Genomic DNA, 14,203 nt, shown 5'->3' with positions numbered 1-14,203 from the left:
ACTGCTTTGAGTTATTTGTGTTGAGCATCTCAGCCCAGTAATGTCCTTGTATTCAGATGGCTTAGGCTAAATGCATCCTCTTTGCTGTTCTCTTAGCCGTGAGTAGGAGAGCAGCTGGGTCGGTGAGTGGCAAATAATTTGGTGTTTGAGGCTCAAAGCTGAGGGTTTTGAGGAAAAGTAATTTTATGAAAATAATTCTCTAATAATCACTCAAAGCAGGACGTTCCTCAGCTTTTGGGATCTTGCCTAAGGAACAGAAATTCCTATATAAACAACCCCAGCCTGCTGCTGTATGGTGTGGAATTCCTTTGCTTTATAACCTTAATGACTTATCTAACCCATGGTATATAATCTTAAGGGGTGAGTCAGGCTTCCCATGGTTTGAAATTGTTTCAAAGAGCTGTGAAGTGTTTGAGATCTGCCTGTTAGACTGCAACTCTGCGCTGTGGTTCACGTGATGAAAAGCAAGGCTTCATGTTCTGTGTGAAATGTAATGGTACGCTGAATTCCAAAGTGCTCAGTGCTGTGTTTGGAGTGCTTCTAATTCACTGGCTAGCAGCCTGTCTAGCAGAGACATTAAGAGCTATCCTGAAGTCAGCTGCATTCTTCAGCTGACAATGGAGTAGGCAGGCTTTATTAATTCTTTTTCTTTCAGAAGAGATTGTGAATTGTCTTCATTCACACAGATGGGTTGGAACTTAGTCCTGTGAGTGAGCAGATTGATATTGTAATGGTATTCTCCTTATACTTACCTGCTATTTATACACTTATTATTCATGCATTTTACAGTGAGTCTGTGGAATCCCAGAGATGTGATGTGAGGCAGCGAGTGAATGAAACAAAACGAAAAAAGGCAGCAAAATCACCTGTGAGCATTCTGCCTGTGACCCCAGAAGATCTTGGGGAAATTCCTATGTAAGTATGAGTGGCTTTTCTTACTGCTGTCATGCCAGTGTGGTGGGAAGGGCAGGTCTGGGTGAGTGAGGTCTTGCAGATCTGAGACTGACAGAGCTGCTTTAGAGTTGTAGATGTTCCACAGGGTGGAAAGTTGTGCTGTCAGCTCAAGCTAGCTTATATGCAGCACTGTAAAACGTGGAAATGAAAGTAATGGAGGTGATTATGTTCCTTTCTAATGTGTATGTTGGGAAGATGAGAAATCATCACTTAAACGCCAAACGTCTCATCTCTAAAGTCACTTTGAGTTTATGAAATATCTTGGCTACGGAATGTATGGCTGGGTTCTCCTTGTGTTCTGCAAAGAGGAATTAAAAACTGAGCCATCCTGTCATAAGAGGAAAGGTATGGTTAAGCTTAAAAGGAAAACTAATGATAAATGCTGGTTTTATTGTACCTGACAGTTGGTTTAGGTCTTGACTTACCAAGCTGTTCTGGGACAGGAAATAAATCAGACTTGTTAAAAGCAACAAAGACCACCTACTGAAAGATCCGAGATTTCTGGAAAGGAAAGCTGTGGTTTTTTTTCCCTACAGTCGGGACCTGATTATTAGAGGTCCTTGTCTCCTGGGTTCAGCTGTAGTAGTCATTTTTCTCCTTTTTAGCAGCCATCTTTTCACCGCTGGGGCAGTTGATCCCAAGTGTACTGGACACCTCTCCAAGTAAACGTGAACCGTGGCCTGCACTCTACTGCCAAAGGGATCGAGAAAAATTCCTTGGCAATATCAGTTGTGCCATCCCTCTTAGCTGCCTTTGACTCCAGTTCCCACTGAAGTTCTAGCATGTCTGGTATGGCAGCACTCAATGGTGGGGTGACTTCATTCGGGCCATGATAGTCTACAGTGAGTCTTCACTTCCGCACTGGCCATATGGGGCTAAACTGGCCAGACCACAGCAACTTGCCCCATCCTGTGCTTCTCCATTAAGGGGCGTTTTGCAGTCTGTCGTGGAGGAACAACTCTTCTTAAATGGCATTTTTTGGACAAGGACAAATATTTCTGCCAAAATGAGGGAACTCTCTCGATGACTAAATTGTGATCCTAAAATTAGAGACTGTTTAGGTTGGAAGGGAGCTTAAAGCTCCTCCAGTTCCAGCCCCTGCCATGGGCAGAGAGACCTTCCACTGGAGCAGCTGCTCCAAGCCCCTGTGTCCAACCTGGCCTTGAGCACTGCCAGGGATGGGGCAGCCACAGCTTCTCTGGGCACCCTGTGCCAGCGCCTCAGCACCCTCCCAGGGAAGAGCTTCTGCCTAAGAGCTCAGCTCAGTCTCCCCTGTTCTGGCAGGTTCAAGCCATTCCCCTTGTCCTGTCCCTCCAGGCCCTTGTCCCAAGCCCCTCTCCAGGTTTCCTGCAGCCCCTTTAGGCACTGGAGCTGCTCTCAGGTGTCCCCTTCAGGAGCCTTCTCTTGTCCATGCTGCCTCAGCTCAGCTCTCTCAGCCTGGCTCCAGAGCAGAGCTGCTCCAGCCCTCGCAGCAGCTCCATGGTCTCCTCTGGGCTCACTGGTTCATTGTTACCAAGAGTCTGGTTTCAGTGTGTTCCCTGGTAACACTTATTTCTGTAAGATTTTTTTTATTATTGGGTCAGAATGTTGAGCTGCTCCTATTTTTTACGCTTCCACATCACTTTGTTTTTATCTTCTGTGCTTCCTGCACCTCTAGGCTGTTACTGGCAGATCTTATTATCTTCGTGTCAGCTTTGTGATCCGCTCTGGAAGTTCAGAGGAACTGTGTCTTGCATAGCTCAATACGCTGCACAATAAAATCGAGAGAACAACACAAAACTGGTATTTCTTCAGAAAAGTTACAGGAGTGGCTCTAGGGTCACACACAGTATCTAGTGCAAATAACATTGCACTCTTAGGCAGAAGCATTTCAGTTTTGGCTTGTGCGATGTTTTCTGCAATGCTGTTTGATTTTTCTGCATTTGTATTTCAGGTGGTACAAGGTAACAGCAACCTTTGTTCCGTCTTGAAATGCTTCTTACAACTGAAGCACTGGGGTTTTGTTTTACTTAATTTAGCTTTCTAATGTTTCATCTCTCTGCTTTAAGTTTTATCACGGCTTTTTACTGTCAAGATTATTAGGCAGTCAAGGAAATGAACAAAATTAACGACTATGTTTATTCATTAACACAGAGCAGGAAAACTGAAGAAGAAACTGAATAAGGTGTTCAATGAAGGCAGATGAAAGAGAAGAAGAAACACAGAACTTTGATTTTCTGGTTACTGATTTGTATTTTTCATTTGCAGGTATATGAAATGCCGCATAACATGTGATCAGATCAATGCAGTTGTTGAAAACCTGAACAAAGCAATTACGAGCAAATACAGGATCCGCAATCAGGCTCCAAGTTCTATGAGTGCAGCAGATAGAAACACGTACTACAGATACTTAAGAGAAGAAAGGAGTAACAAAGAAGGTATTTGTTTTATCCCTTTGTTAGTGCCAGATTTGTAACATTCAGATATTGCAGCACAAGTATAAAGATACTGAACAAAATACTGAATCATTAATAACAGCATGTGCTTTTCATGTTATGGTGTAACTCAGAGCATTTTATTCTCAGCAAACAGTCTATGCAGGCTGTGGTCAATGGTGGAATGGTGTAACCTACTGGAGGTAAAATGTTTACAAAATCTGCTGTTACTTATTCTCAGATGAAAAAAAAAAGTGGAAAAAAAACTAATAGTTTGTGAAGTTCCAGTGCTTCAGCAGTCTGGAGCTGGGAAAGTTCTGCTTCCACCTCCGTGGAAGGGAAGGGGAACAGAAATGAAGTTTGTTTCCAGATTAGATTCTAGGCCATAAGGAATAGAAGTGTCTTATTACTGTACAGATCTGGGTAATCAGTAGAAAGTCCTTTTTATATTCTCCGTATAAAAAACCTTTAAAAATACTCAACATAAAACCGTTTTCTGGCTAAAGTTGTACGGTGTAGCAACAAGGGTTATGTTTTTGTGTGAAGAGTTTTCCCATGACCAACTTGGTGGCTTTTTATATGTTTTTGCTTAAGAAATTATCGCTTTCACAGTGTGTTGTAGCAAAATCTTGGAGTGCACAAAGGTTTAGTGAGGAATTGCTACAAGTTCCGGAAGCTCCTGCTTTGATAACCAAGCTGTATAAATAGTGCTTTCAGTTTCTAAGCTAGAATGGACATGAACTATTAGAAACTTGTTGGGAAATCTGGGTAATCAGCCATGCTGCAGAGGGTTTATAGAAAAGACAGGGCTGTCTGATAGTCTCAAGAGGTTTTCTCCTCTTGAAAGTGTGGAGGGGGAGACAACAAACCAAAATGTCTTTCCCTCAACTTAGAAGCCAGCTGTACTTACAGGTTAGTTTTTCAAAGAGACATGGCACAATGAATCTCTAATATTAAAATACCCTATTTGACATTCTTCTTGAGAACAAGAACGTAATTATTCCTGGAGGGGTGTACTCCACATGCTGAGCTTGGCAATATCCTTAGAATGTTCTCAGGTGTCCGAGTTCAGACATAAAACATGGAGCAAACCCTATCTGTCTCGCAGAAGGAGAGTTCTTTATGTAGGGGCCTGCCTCTTAATTTTTGCCCTGGGCAGAATGCAAGAGTATTCTGCCCTAAGCATTCACTGGGAGCTCAGGAGTCACCTTATGACAAACTGAGACTTTTTCTTGCTTCTTTTGGATTTGTTGTTCATCGAGACTCTCCCAGTATTATAGTAGTGTGACAATATGCTGTGGGCTTGCTTGAGTGAGTCCAGAAGAGGCCACAGAGCTGCTGCGAGGGCTGGAGCAGCTCTGCTCTGGAGCCAGGCTGAGAGAGCTGGGCTGGGGCAGCCTGGACGAGAGAAGGCTCCTGAAGGGGAGACCTGAGAGCAGCTCCAGTGCCTAAAGGGGCTGCAGGAAAGCTGGAGAGGGGCTTGGGACAAGGGCCTGTAGGGACAGGCCAAGGGGAATGGCTTGAACCGGACAGAACAGGGGAGACTGAGCTGAGCTCTTAGGCAGAAGCTGTTCCCTGTGAGGGTGCTGAGGCGCTGGCACAGGGTGCCCAGAGAAGCTGTGGCTGCCCCATCCCTGGCAGTGTTCAAGGCCAGGTTGGACACGGGCTTGGAGCAAGCTGCTCTAGTGGAAGGTGTCCCTGCCCATGGCAGGGGTTGGAACTGGAGGAGCCTTAAGTTTCTTCCAATACAGACCACTGTGTGATTGTATGTACACCCTGACAGGAGCATATGTGTGGTTTGGGACATGTTAGCTACAGCTGAAAACAGAGGGAGCTCAGTGAATGGGGCCTGTGGATCGTGCAGGTTTTCCATTAACTTAATGAACCCTGGTAATTCTTCCTGGTGATAGTTTAGACGGTAGGACAAAGCTCCTGAGACAGTGTGATGCTGCCCTACTGATGACTGTATTGCTCATCAGCACATGCAGTTGCTAAGTAGAAGCTGTGTAGTAATGTGTGCAATATCAAGTGTATCCTACAACAGTTATTTCTCTAGCAAAGCTGGTTTTTGTTTTCCAGGTTGTGTTTTTATTGTGGAGGAGGATATCCAACTGTTCACCCCTATGAAAACGGATAAGCGCTTCCATAAGATCATCGTCATCCTGCGCCACTGCCGAAGGCTGAAAGAAATTCATGTCTCCGGAATTACCCGCTATGTCATATGCTAACATGCTTCACGTACTCTGCTTCCCCCAGATGTAGATGGCAGCAGTGTTTTGAGACGCAGAGAGAGTTTTGTTTTATGCAGAAAGTTTCCATGTGTGGATGTTACTTTTGAGATTTATTTTTTTCTGAAAGGCAGTGTTTTCCCTGCTGTGTTTTCATACAGTCTGGGTCAGGACATGGAATCTCAAATGTCCTCAAAGTACCTGGTTTTTGTTTTGAAAACTTGAGAGGGAGCTAATGCCTTTTGATAAATTATATGTGCAAACCAAAGACGTGATTGGCTCATCTGTTGTCACAGGCAGTTCTAATCACATTTTCAGGTCAGCACTTGAAAGTTAATATCCTCTACATGGTCATGATGGTCTGGTTTTTGTTGATGAGTTAGAAACTGTGTCCCAAGCTCTGCAGCTACTCAAAGGGAATTTCATTACTTCATGAAGACAAAAAAGACAGTTAGATTTTTCCCTCAGATTTACCCTTGGACCAAAATTTTACAGAGCAGTGTCTGTTTTTCAGAAAAAAAGTTGACGTCCTCTGCAAGAATGGTGCCCAAACTTGTCAGTTTGTGATATAGAAGGTTGTTTTGACATACCTAGGAGTCCCAGAACAAACTTACTGCGATAAGTGCTAATTCTGCAAGTTGGTCAAAAAAGAGAAATGTGTGGTCTGCAAGTCTGTGTCTGTTTTAAACCCATGATCTAATCTAAAGTATCTGCTCTTATGGGCCCTGAATATGACAATGTGTTTAAAAAAGATTTTAAATTTATTAATAAAGGTGTACCCCAATCCATGCAATGCAACCCTGGATTTCTGTGGTTTTTTTCTGAGTGGGGGGTGTTGGTTGGTTTTGAGTTGGAGTTTTCTTGGTCTTCTGCTTCGGGTACTGAGGTCCAACCTGAGGTTTCTACTCTGCATTGTGTTGGAATAAACTGAGAGAACCACAGTCTGGTTTGGGTTTCAGAGAAGCTTAAAATCATAGAATAGTTAGGGTTGGAAAGGACCTGAAGATCATCCAGTTCTCGGGGTGGGAACATCTCACACTAAACCATGTCACAGGATCACAGAATCCCAAGGGTTGGAAGGGACCTCGAAAGATCATGTAGTCCAGCCCCCCTGCAAGAGCAGGGTAACCTAAGAGTACATCACACAGGAACTTGTCCAGGCGGGCCTTGAATATCTCCAACGTAGGAGACTCCACAACCCCCCTGGGCAACCTGTTCCAGTGCTCTGTCACTCTCACAGTAAAGAAGTTCTTCCTGATGTTAACGTGGAAGCTCCTGTGGTCCAGTTTACACCCACTGCCCCATGTCCTATCACTGGGTATCACTGGAAAAAACCTAGCTCCACCATCCTGACACCTACCCTTTACATATTTGTAAACACTGATGAAGTCACCCCTCTGTAACCCAAGGCTTTGTCCAGCCTGGCCTTGAACACTGCCAGGGATGGAGCATTCACAGCCTCTGGGCAACCCATTCCAGTACCTCACCACCCTCACAGGAAAGAACGTCTTCCTTACATCCAACCTAAACTTACCCTGGTTAAGTTTCAACCCGTTACCCCTTGTCCTGTCACTACAGTCCCTAATGAAGAGTCCCCCACCAGCATCCCTATAGCCCCCTTCAGATACTGGAAGGCTGCTCTGAGGTCTCCACGCAGCCTTCTCCCGGCTGGACAGCCCCAACTTCCTCAGCCTGTCTTCATACAGGAGGTGCTCCAGTCCCCCCTGAACATCCTCGTGGCCTCCTCTGGACTTGTTCTAACAGTTCCATGTCCTTTTTATGTTGAGGACACCAGAACTGCACACAGTGCTTCAGGTGAGGTCTCACGAGAGCAGAGTAGAGGTGCAGGATCACCTCCTTTGACCTGCTGGTCACGCTCCACTTGATGCAGGCCAGGATACGTTTCCTTCTGGGCTGTAAGCGCACACTGAAGCCAGCTCATGTTCATTTTCTCATCTACCAACACCCCCAAGTCCTTCTCTGCAAGGCTGCACTGAATTTTCTTTTACCCCAACCTGTAGCTGTGCCTGGGATTGCTCCCACCCAGGAATAGGACCTTGCACTTGGCATGGTTAAACTTCATGAGGTTGGCATCAGCTCACCTCACAAGCGTGTCAAGGTCCCTCTGGATGGCATTCCTTCCCTCTAGTGGGTCAACAGAACCATACAGCTTGGTGTCATCGGCAAACTTGCTGAGGGCACACTCAATCCCATTGTCCATGTCAGCGATGAAGATGTTAAGACTGGTCCAAACACCGATCCCTGAGGGACGCTGCTCGTTACTGGTCTCCAGCCGGACATTGAACAGTTGACCACAACTCTTTGTGTGTGTCTATCCAGCCAGTTCTTTATCCACCAAGTGGTCCACCTATCAAATTGATGACACTCCAATTTAGAGACAAGGATGTAGTGTGGGACAGTGTCAAACTCTTTGCACAAGTCCAGGTAGATGACGTCAACTGCTCCACCCCTGTCCATCGTTTCCGTAGCCCCATCATAGAAGGCCACCAGGTTGGTCAGGCAGGATTTCCCCTTAGTGAAGCCATGCTGGCTGTCACCAAGCACCTTGTTGTTCTTCCTGTGCCATAGCATGCCTTGCAGGAGAATCTGCTCCCAGATTTTGCCAGGCACAGAGGTGGGATTGACTGGTCTGTAATTCCCCAGGTCATCCATTTTCTCCTTCTTAAAAATGGGGGTTATATTTCCCTTTTTCCAGTCATCAGGAACTTCACCTGACTGCCAGGATTTTTCAAATATGATGGCCAGTGGATTTGCAACTTCATTCGCCAGCTCCTTCGGGACCCATGGATGGATTTCATCAGGTCCCATGGACTTGTGTACATTCAGGTTCTTAAAAGGGTCTCGAACCAGATCCTCTTGTACAGTAGGCCCAAGGTCTAGACTTTCACAGTCCCTGCGTCTGCCTTCCAAGACTCGGGTGGTGCGGTCAGAGCCTTTGCCAGTGAAGACCGAGGCAAAGAAGTCATTCAGAACCTCAGCCTCCTCCAAGTCCTGTGTAGCCAGTTCTCCCGAAAGTTTCTGGAGGGGGCCTAGGTTGTCCTTAGTCTGTTTTTTAGCTGCTACATACCTATAAAATCCCTTCCTCTTATCGTTTATATCCCTTGCCAAGTTTAGCTCCAATTGGGCCTTAGCTTTCCTACCTTGGTCCCTAGCTACCCTGACAACATCCCTGTATTCATCCCAGGCCACCTGTCCTTGTTTCCACCTTTTATAAGCCTCTTTTTTCCTGTGAATTTTTCTCAGCAGCTCCTTATCCATCCCAGGGGGTCTCCTGTCCCTCCTGCTGCACTTCCTTCTAGTCGGGACGCAACACTCCTGAGCTTGTAGCAGGTGATCCTTGAATATTAACCAAGAGTCATGGGCCCCCCTGCCCTCTAGGGCTATATCCCATGGAACCTTACTAAGCAGGTTCCTGAATAATATATTATTATACAAATATATATATATAGGGAAATATAACCCCCATTTTCAATATTCAGGAACCTGGTAAGAGGGGAGGCTGCGGTGCAGAGCTTGGAGTGTAGAGAGTGCCTGTGCTGGTCTGGTGAGGGAAAGGTGCAGAATGGGCAGGGCTGCGCTCGCTGCTCCCTGGTGCAGGTCCACTTGCAGCAGGTGGCTGAGCTACGGCATGCTGTCAGTAAGCTGCAAGATGTCAGGGAAGCCGAGAGGAAGCAGGACTGCTTGCTCCAGGCTCAAACAGCGCAGGGGCCTCAAGCTTCCCCTCTAACTCATGGAGGGAAGAAGGAGGCTGTTGAACAGGGAAGCTGGGAATTAGTAACAAAGAAAAACAAAGGAGGAAGAGAACAATTAAACGCAAGGGGCTTCCTCCTAAATCTGCTGTCCCTACCCAGAACCGCTCTGCTGTCCTGCAGGGGGCTGATGAGGAAACGCACTCACACCAGAACACCCGGCTGGTGCACTGGTACAGAAGATCTCTACTGGTGCCGCCTGCAAAAAGCGGCGGGTTGTAGTAGTAGGGGACTCTGCCCTTTTTTTTCCTTTTCTAAACTGCTTTTGCCCATTTCTCACCCATTTTGAGCTATTTTGGACCATTGCTAACCTATTTTTACTCACTTCTAACTCCTTTGAAGTCATTTTTAGCTATTTCTAGCCTTGTCTAACAAAGTTCTTTTCCAGTTTCAAGCCATTTCTTGCCATTTCTACCCGTTTTGCACCTCTCTAACACTTTTTAACCATATGTGTCCATTTCTAACCCAGTTTTGCACCTCTCTATCCCTCATAAAGCCATTTTTTCCTCTTTCTAAACCATTTTTGCCCACTTTCAACGCGTTTTAGCCATTTTTTTCCTTCTCTAAAAGATTTTGTCACTTTATAACCAATTTTCAGCCTCTTTTTTCCTTTTCTAAACTGCTTTTGCCCATTTCTCACCCATGTTGAGCTATTTTTGACCATTGCTAACCTATTTTTACTCACTTCTAACTCATTTGAAGTCATTTTTAGCTATTTCTAGCCTTGTCTAACAAAGTTCTTTTCCAGTTTTAAGCCATTTTTGGCCATTTCTAACACGGTTTTGCACTTCTCTCATCATTGTTAAGCCGTTTTTGGTCGTTTCTAACCCAATTTTGCTCTTCTCTAAAAATCTTCAAACCAAGTTTGGCTATTTCTAAACCATTTTTTCCCAATTGCAACCCGTTTCAAGCCATAGTTTTCCTTTTCTAACCTGGTTTTGCACATCTCTAATAAATCTGGGCCCAGTTTTAACCTTCTCTAACCCATTTTTAGGCTTCTCTACCCCTTCTTAACCGATCTTTGGAAATTTCTAACCCACTTTGAGCTATTTTTAACTCCCTTCAAGCCATTTTTGCCCATTTCTACCCGTTTTGCACCTCTCTAACACTTTTTAACCATATGTGTCCATTTCTAACCCAGTTTTGCACCTCCCTAACCCTTTTTAACCAATTGTGTCCATCTCTAACCCAGTTTTGCACCTCTCTATCCCTCATAAAGCCATTTTTTCCTCTTTCTAAACCATTTTTGCCCACTTTCAACGCGTTTTAGCCATTTTTTTCCTTCTCTAAACGATTGTCACTTTATAACCAATTTTCAGCCTTTTTTTTTCCTTTTCTAAACTGCTTTTGCCCATTTCTCACCCATGTTGAGCTATTTTTGACCATTGCTAACCTATTTTTACTCACTTCTAACTCATTTGAAGTCATTTTTAGCTATTTCTAGCCTTGTCTAACAAAGTTCTTTTCCAGTTTTAAGCCATTTTTGGCCATTTCTAACACGGTTTTGCACTTCTCTCATCATTGTTAAGCCGTTTTTGGTCGTTTCTAACCCAATTTTGCTCTTCTCTAAAAATCTTCAAATCAAGTTTGGCTATTTCTAAACCATTTTTTCCCAATTGCAACCTGTTTCAAGCCATAGTTTTCCTTTTCTAACCTGGTTTTGCACATCTCTAATAAATCTGGGCCCAGTTTTAACCTTCTCTAACCCATTTTTAGGCTTCTCTACGCCTTCTTAACCGATCTTTGGCCATTTCTAACCCACTTTGAGCTATTTTTAACTCCCTTCAAGCCATTTTTGGCCATTTCTACCCGTTTTGCACCTCTCTAACCCTTTTAAACCATTTGTGTCCATTCCTAACCCAGTTTTGCACCTCCCTAACCCTTTTTAACCAATTGTGTCCATGTCTAACCCAGTTTTGCACCTCTCTATCCCTCATAAAGCCATTTTTTCCTCTTTCTAAACCATTTTTGCCCACTTTCAACGCGTTTTAGCCATTTTTTTCCTTCTCTAAACGATTGTCACTTTATAACCAATTTTCAGCCTTTTTTTTTCCTTTTCTAAACTGCTTTTGCCCATTTCTCACCCATGTTGAGCTATTTTTGACCATTGCTAACCTATTTTTACTCACTTCTAACTCATTTGAAGTCATTTTTAGCTATTTCTAGCCTTGTCTAACAAAGTTCTTTTCCAGTTTTAAGCCATTTTTGGCCATTTCTAACACGGTTTTGCACTTCTCTCATCACTGTTAAGCCGTTTTTGGTCGTTTCTAACCCAATTTTGCTCTTCTCTAAAAATCTTCAAATCAAGTTTGGCTATTTCTAAACCATTTTTTCCCAATTGCAACCTGTTTCAAGCCATAGTTTTCCTTTTCTAACCTGGTTTTGCACATCTCTAATAAATCTGGGCCCAGTTTTAACCTTCTCTAACCCATTTTTAGGCTTCTCTACGCCTTCTTAACCGATCTTTGGCCATTTCTAACCCACTTTGAGCTATTTTTAACTCCCTTCAAGCATTTTTTGGCCATTTCTACCCGTTTTGCACCTCTCTAACCCTTTTAAACCATTTGTGTCCATTTCTAACCCAGTTTTGCACCTCCCTAACCCTTTTTAACCAATTGTGTCCATCTCTAACCCAGTTTTGCACCTCTCTATCCCTCATAAAGCCATTTTTTCCTCTTTCTAAACCATTTTTGCCCACTTTCAACGCGTTTTAGCCATTTTTTTTCCTTCTCTAAAAGATTTTGTCACTTTATAACCAATTTTCAGCCTTTTTTTTTCCTTTTCTAAACTGCTTTTGCCCATTTCTCACCCATGTTGAGCTATTTTTGACCATTGCTAACCTATTTTTACTCACTTCTAACTCATTTGAAGTCATTTTTAGCTATTTCTAGCCTTGTCTAACAAAGTTCTTTTCCAGTTTTAAGCCATTTTTGGCCATTTCTAACACGGTTTTGCACTTCTCTCATCATTGTTAAGCCGTTTTTGGTCGTTTCTAACCCAATTTTGCTCTTCTCTAAAAATCTTCAAATCAAGTTTGGCTATTTCTAAACCATTTTTTCCCAATTGCAACCTGTTTCAAGCCATAGTTTTCCTTTTCTAACCTGGTTTTGCACATCTCTAATAAATCTGGGCCCAGTTTTAACCTTCTCTAACCCATTTTTAGGCTTCTCTACGCCTTCTTAACCGATCTTTGGCCATTTCTAACCCACTTTGAGCTATTTTTAACTCCCTTCAAGCCATTTTTGGCCATTTCTACCCGTTTTGCACCTCTCTAACCCTTTTAAACCATTTGTGTCCATTCCTAACCCAGTTTTGCACCTCCCTAACCCTTTTTAACCAATTGTGTCCATGTCTAACCCAGTTTTGCACCTCTCTATCCCTCATAAAGCCATTTTTTTCCTCTTTCTAAACCATTTTTGCCCACTTTCAACGCGTTTTAGCCATTTTTTTTCCTTCTCTAAACGATTGTCACTTTATAACCAATTTTCAGCCTTTTTTTTCCTTTTCTAAACTGCTTTTGCCCATTTCTCACCCATGTTGAGCTATTTTTGACCATTGCTAACCTATTTTTACTCACTTCTAACTCATTTGAAGTCATTTTTAGCTATTTCTAGCCTTGTCTAACAAAGTTCTTTTCCAGTTTTAAGCCATTTTTGGCCATTTCTAACACGGTTTTGCACTTCTCTCATCACTGTTAAGCCGTTTTTGGTCGTTTCTAACCCAATTTTGCTCTTCTCTAAAAATCTTCAAATCAAGTTTGGCTATTTCTAAACCATTTTTTCCCAATTGCAACCTGTTTCAAGCCATAGTTTTCCTTTTCTAACCTGGTTTTGCACATCTCTAATAAATCTGGGCCCAGTTTTAACCTTCTCTAACCCATTTTTAGGCTTCTCTACCCCTTCTTAACCGATCTTTGGCCATTATTACCCGTTTTGAACCTCCCTAACCCTTTTTAACCAATTGTGTCCATTTCTAACCCAGTTTTGCACCTCTCTATCCCTCATAAAGCCTTTTTTTCCTCTTTCTAAACCATTTTTGCCCACTTTCAACGCGTTTTAGCCATTTTTTTTCCTTCTCTAAAAGATTTTGTCACTTTATAACCAATTTTCAGCCTTTTTTTTTCCTTTTCTAAACTGCTTTTGCCCATTTCTCACCCATGTTGAGCTATTTTTGACCATTGCTAACCTATTTTTACTCACTTCTAACTCATTTGAAGTCATTTTTAGCTATTTCTAGCCTTGTCTAACAAAGTACTTTTCCAGTTTTAAGCCATTTCTGGCCATTTCTACCCGTTTTGCACCTCTCTAACCCTTTTAAACCATTTGTGTCCATTTCTAACCCAGTTTTGCACCTCCCTAACCCTTTTTAACCAATTGTGTCCATCTCTAACCCAGTTTTGCACCTCTCTATCCCTCATAAAGCCATTTTTTCCTCTTTCTAAACCATTTTTGCCCACTTTCAACGCGTTTTAGCCATTTTTTTTCCTTCTCTAAACGATTTTGTCACTTTATAACCAATTTTCAGCCTTTTTTTTTCCTTTTCTAAACTGCTTTTGCCCATTTCTCACCCATGTTGAGCTATTTTTGACCATTGCTAACCTATTTTTACTCACTTCTAACTCATTTGAAGTCATTTTTAGCTATTTCTAGCCTTGTCTAACAAAGTTCTTTTCCAGTTTTAAGCCATTTTTGGCCATTTCTAACACGGTTTTGCACTTCTCTCATCACTGTTAAGCCGGTTTTGGCCGTTTCTAACCCAATTTTGCTCTTCTCTAAAAATCTTCAAACCAAGTTTGGCTATTTCTAATCCATTTTTTCCCAATTGCAACCCGTTTCAA

At 43.0% G+C, this 14,203-nt stretch overlaps 1 protein-coding gene across 2 annotated transcripts in view; it reads left to right on the top strand.

Moving 5' to 3' along the window:
• The window catches only part of LOC117435859 (spindle and kinetochore-associated protein 1-like), a 77,700-nt gene extending 71,306 nt beyond the window's left edge, over nucleotides 1-6,394 (top strand). For both annotated transcript variants that reach the window (XM_034073872.1, XM_034073873.1), the window contains 3 exons: nucleotides 790-915; nucleotides 3,202-3,371; nucleotides 5,448-6,394. In XM_034073872.1, the coding sequence (XP_033929763.1) occupies nucleotides 790-915; nucleotides 3,202-3,371; nucleotides 5,448-5,596 (445 nt within the window). In that variant the 3' untranslated portion in view covers nucleotides 5,597-6,394. The remainder of the gene's footprint in view (nucleotides 1-789; nucleotides 916-3,201; nucleotides 3,372-5,447) is intronic.
• The last annotated feature ends 7,809 nt before the right edge of the window (nucleotides 6,395-14,203 follow it).

The sequence above is a fragment of the Melopsittacus undulatus genome, unplaced genomic scaffold, assembly GCF_012275295.1.
Source record: "Melopsittacus undulatus isolate bMelUnd1 unplaced genomic scaffold, bMelUnd1.mat.Z mat_scaffold_128_arrow_ctg1, whole genome shotgun sequence".
Taxonomy (NCBI): domain Eukaryota; kingdom Metazoa; phylum Chordata; class Aves; order Psittaciformes; family Psittaculidae; genus Melopsittacus; species Melopsittacus undulatus.
This window is presented reverse-complemented; position numbering and strand designations above follow the sequence as displayed.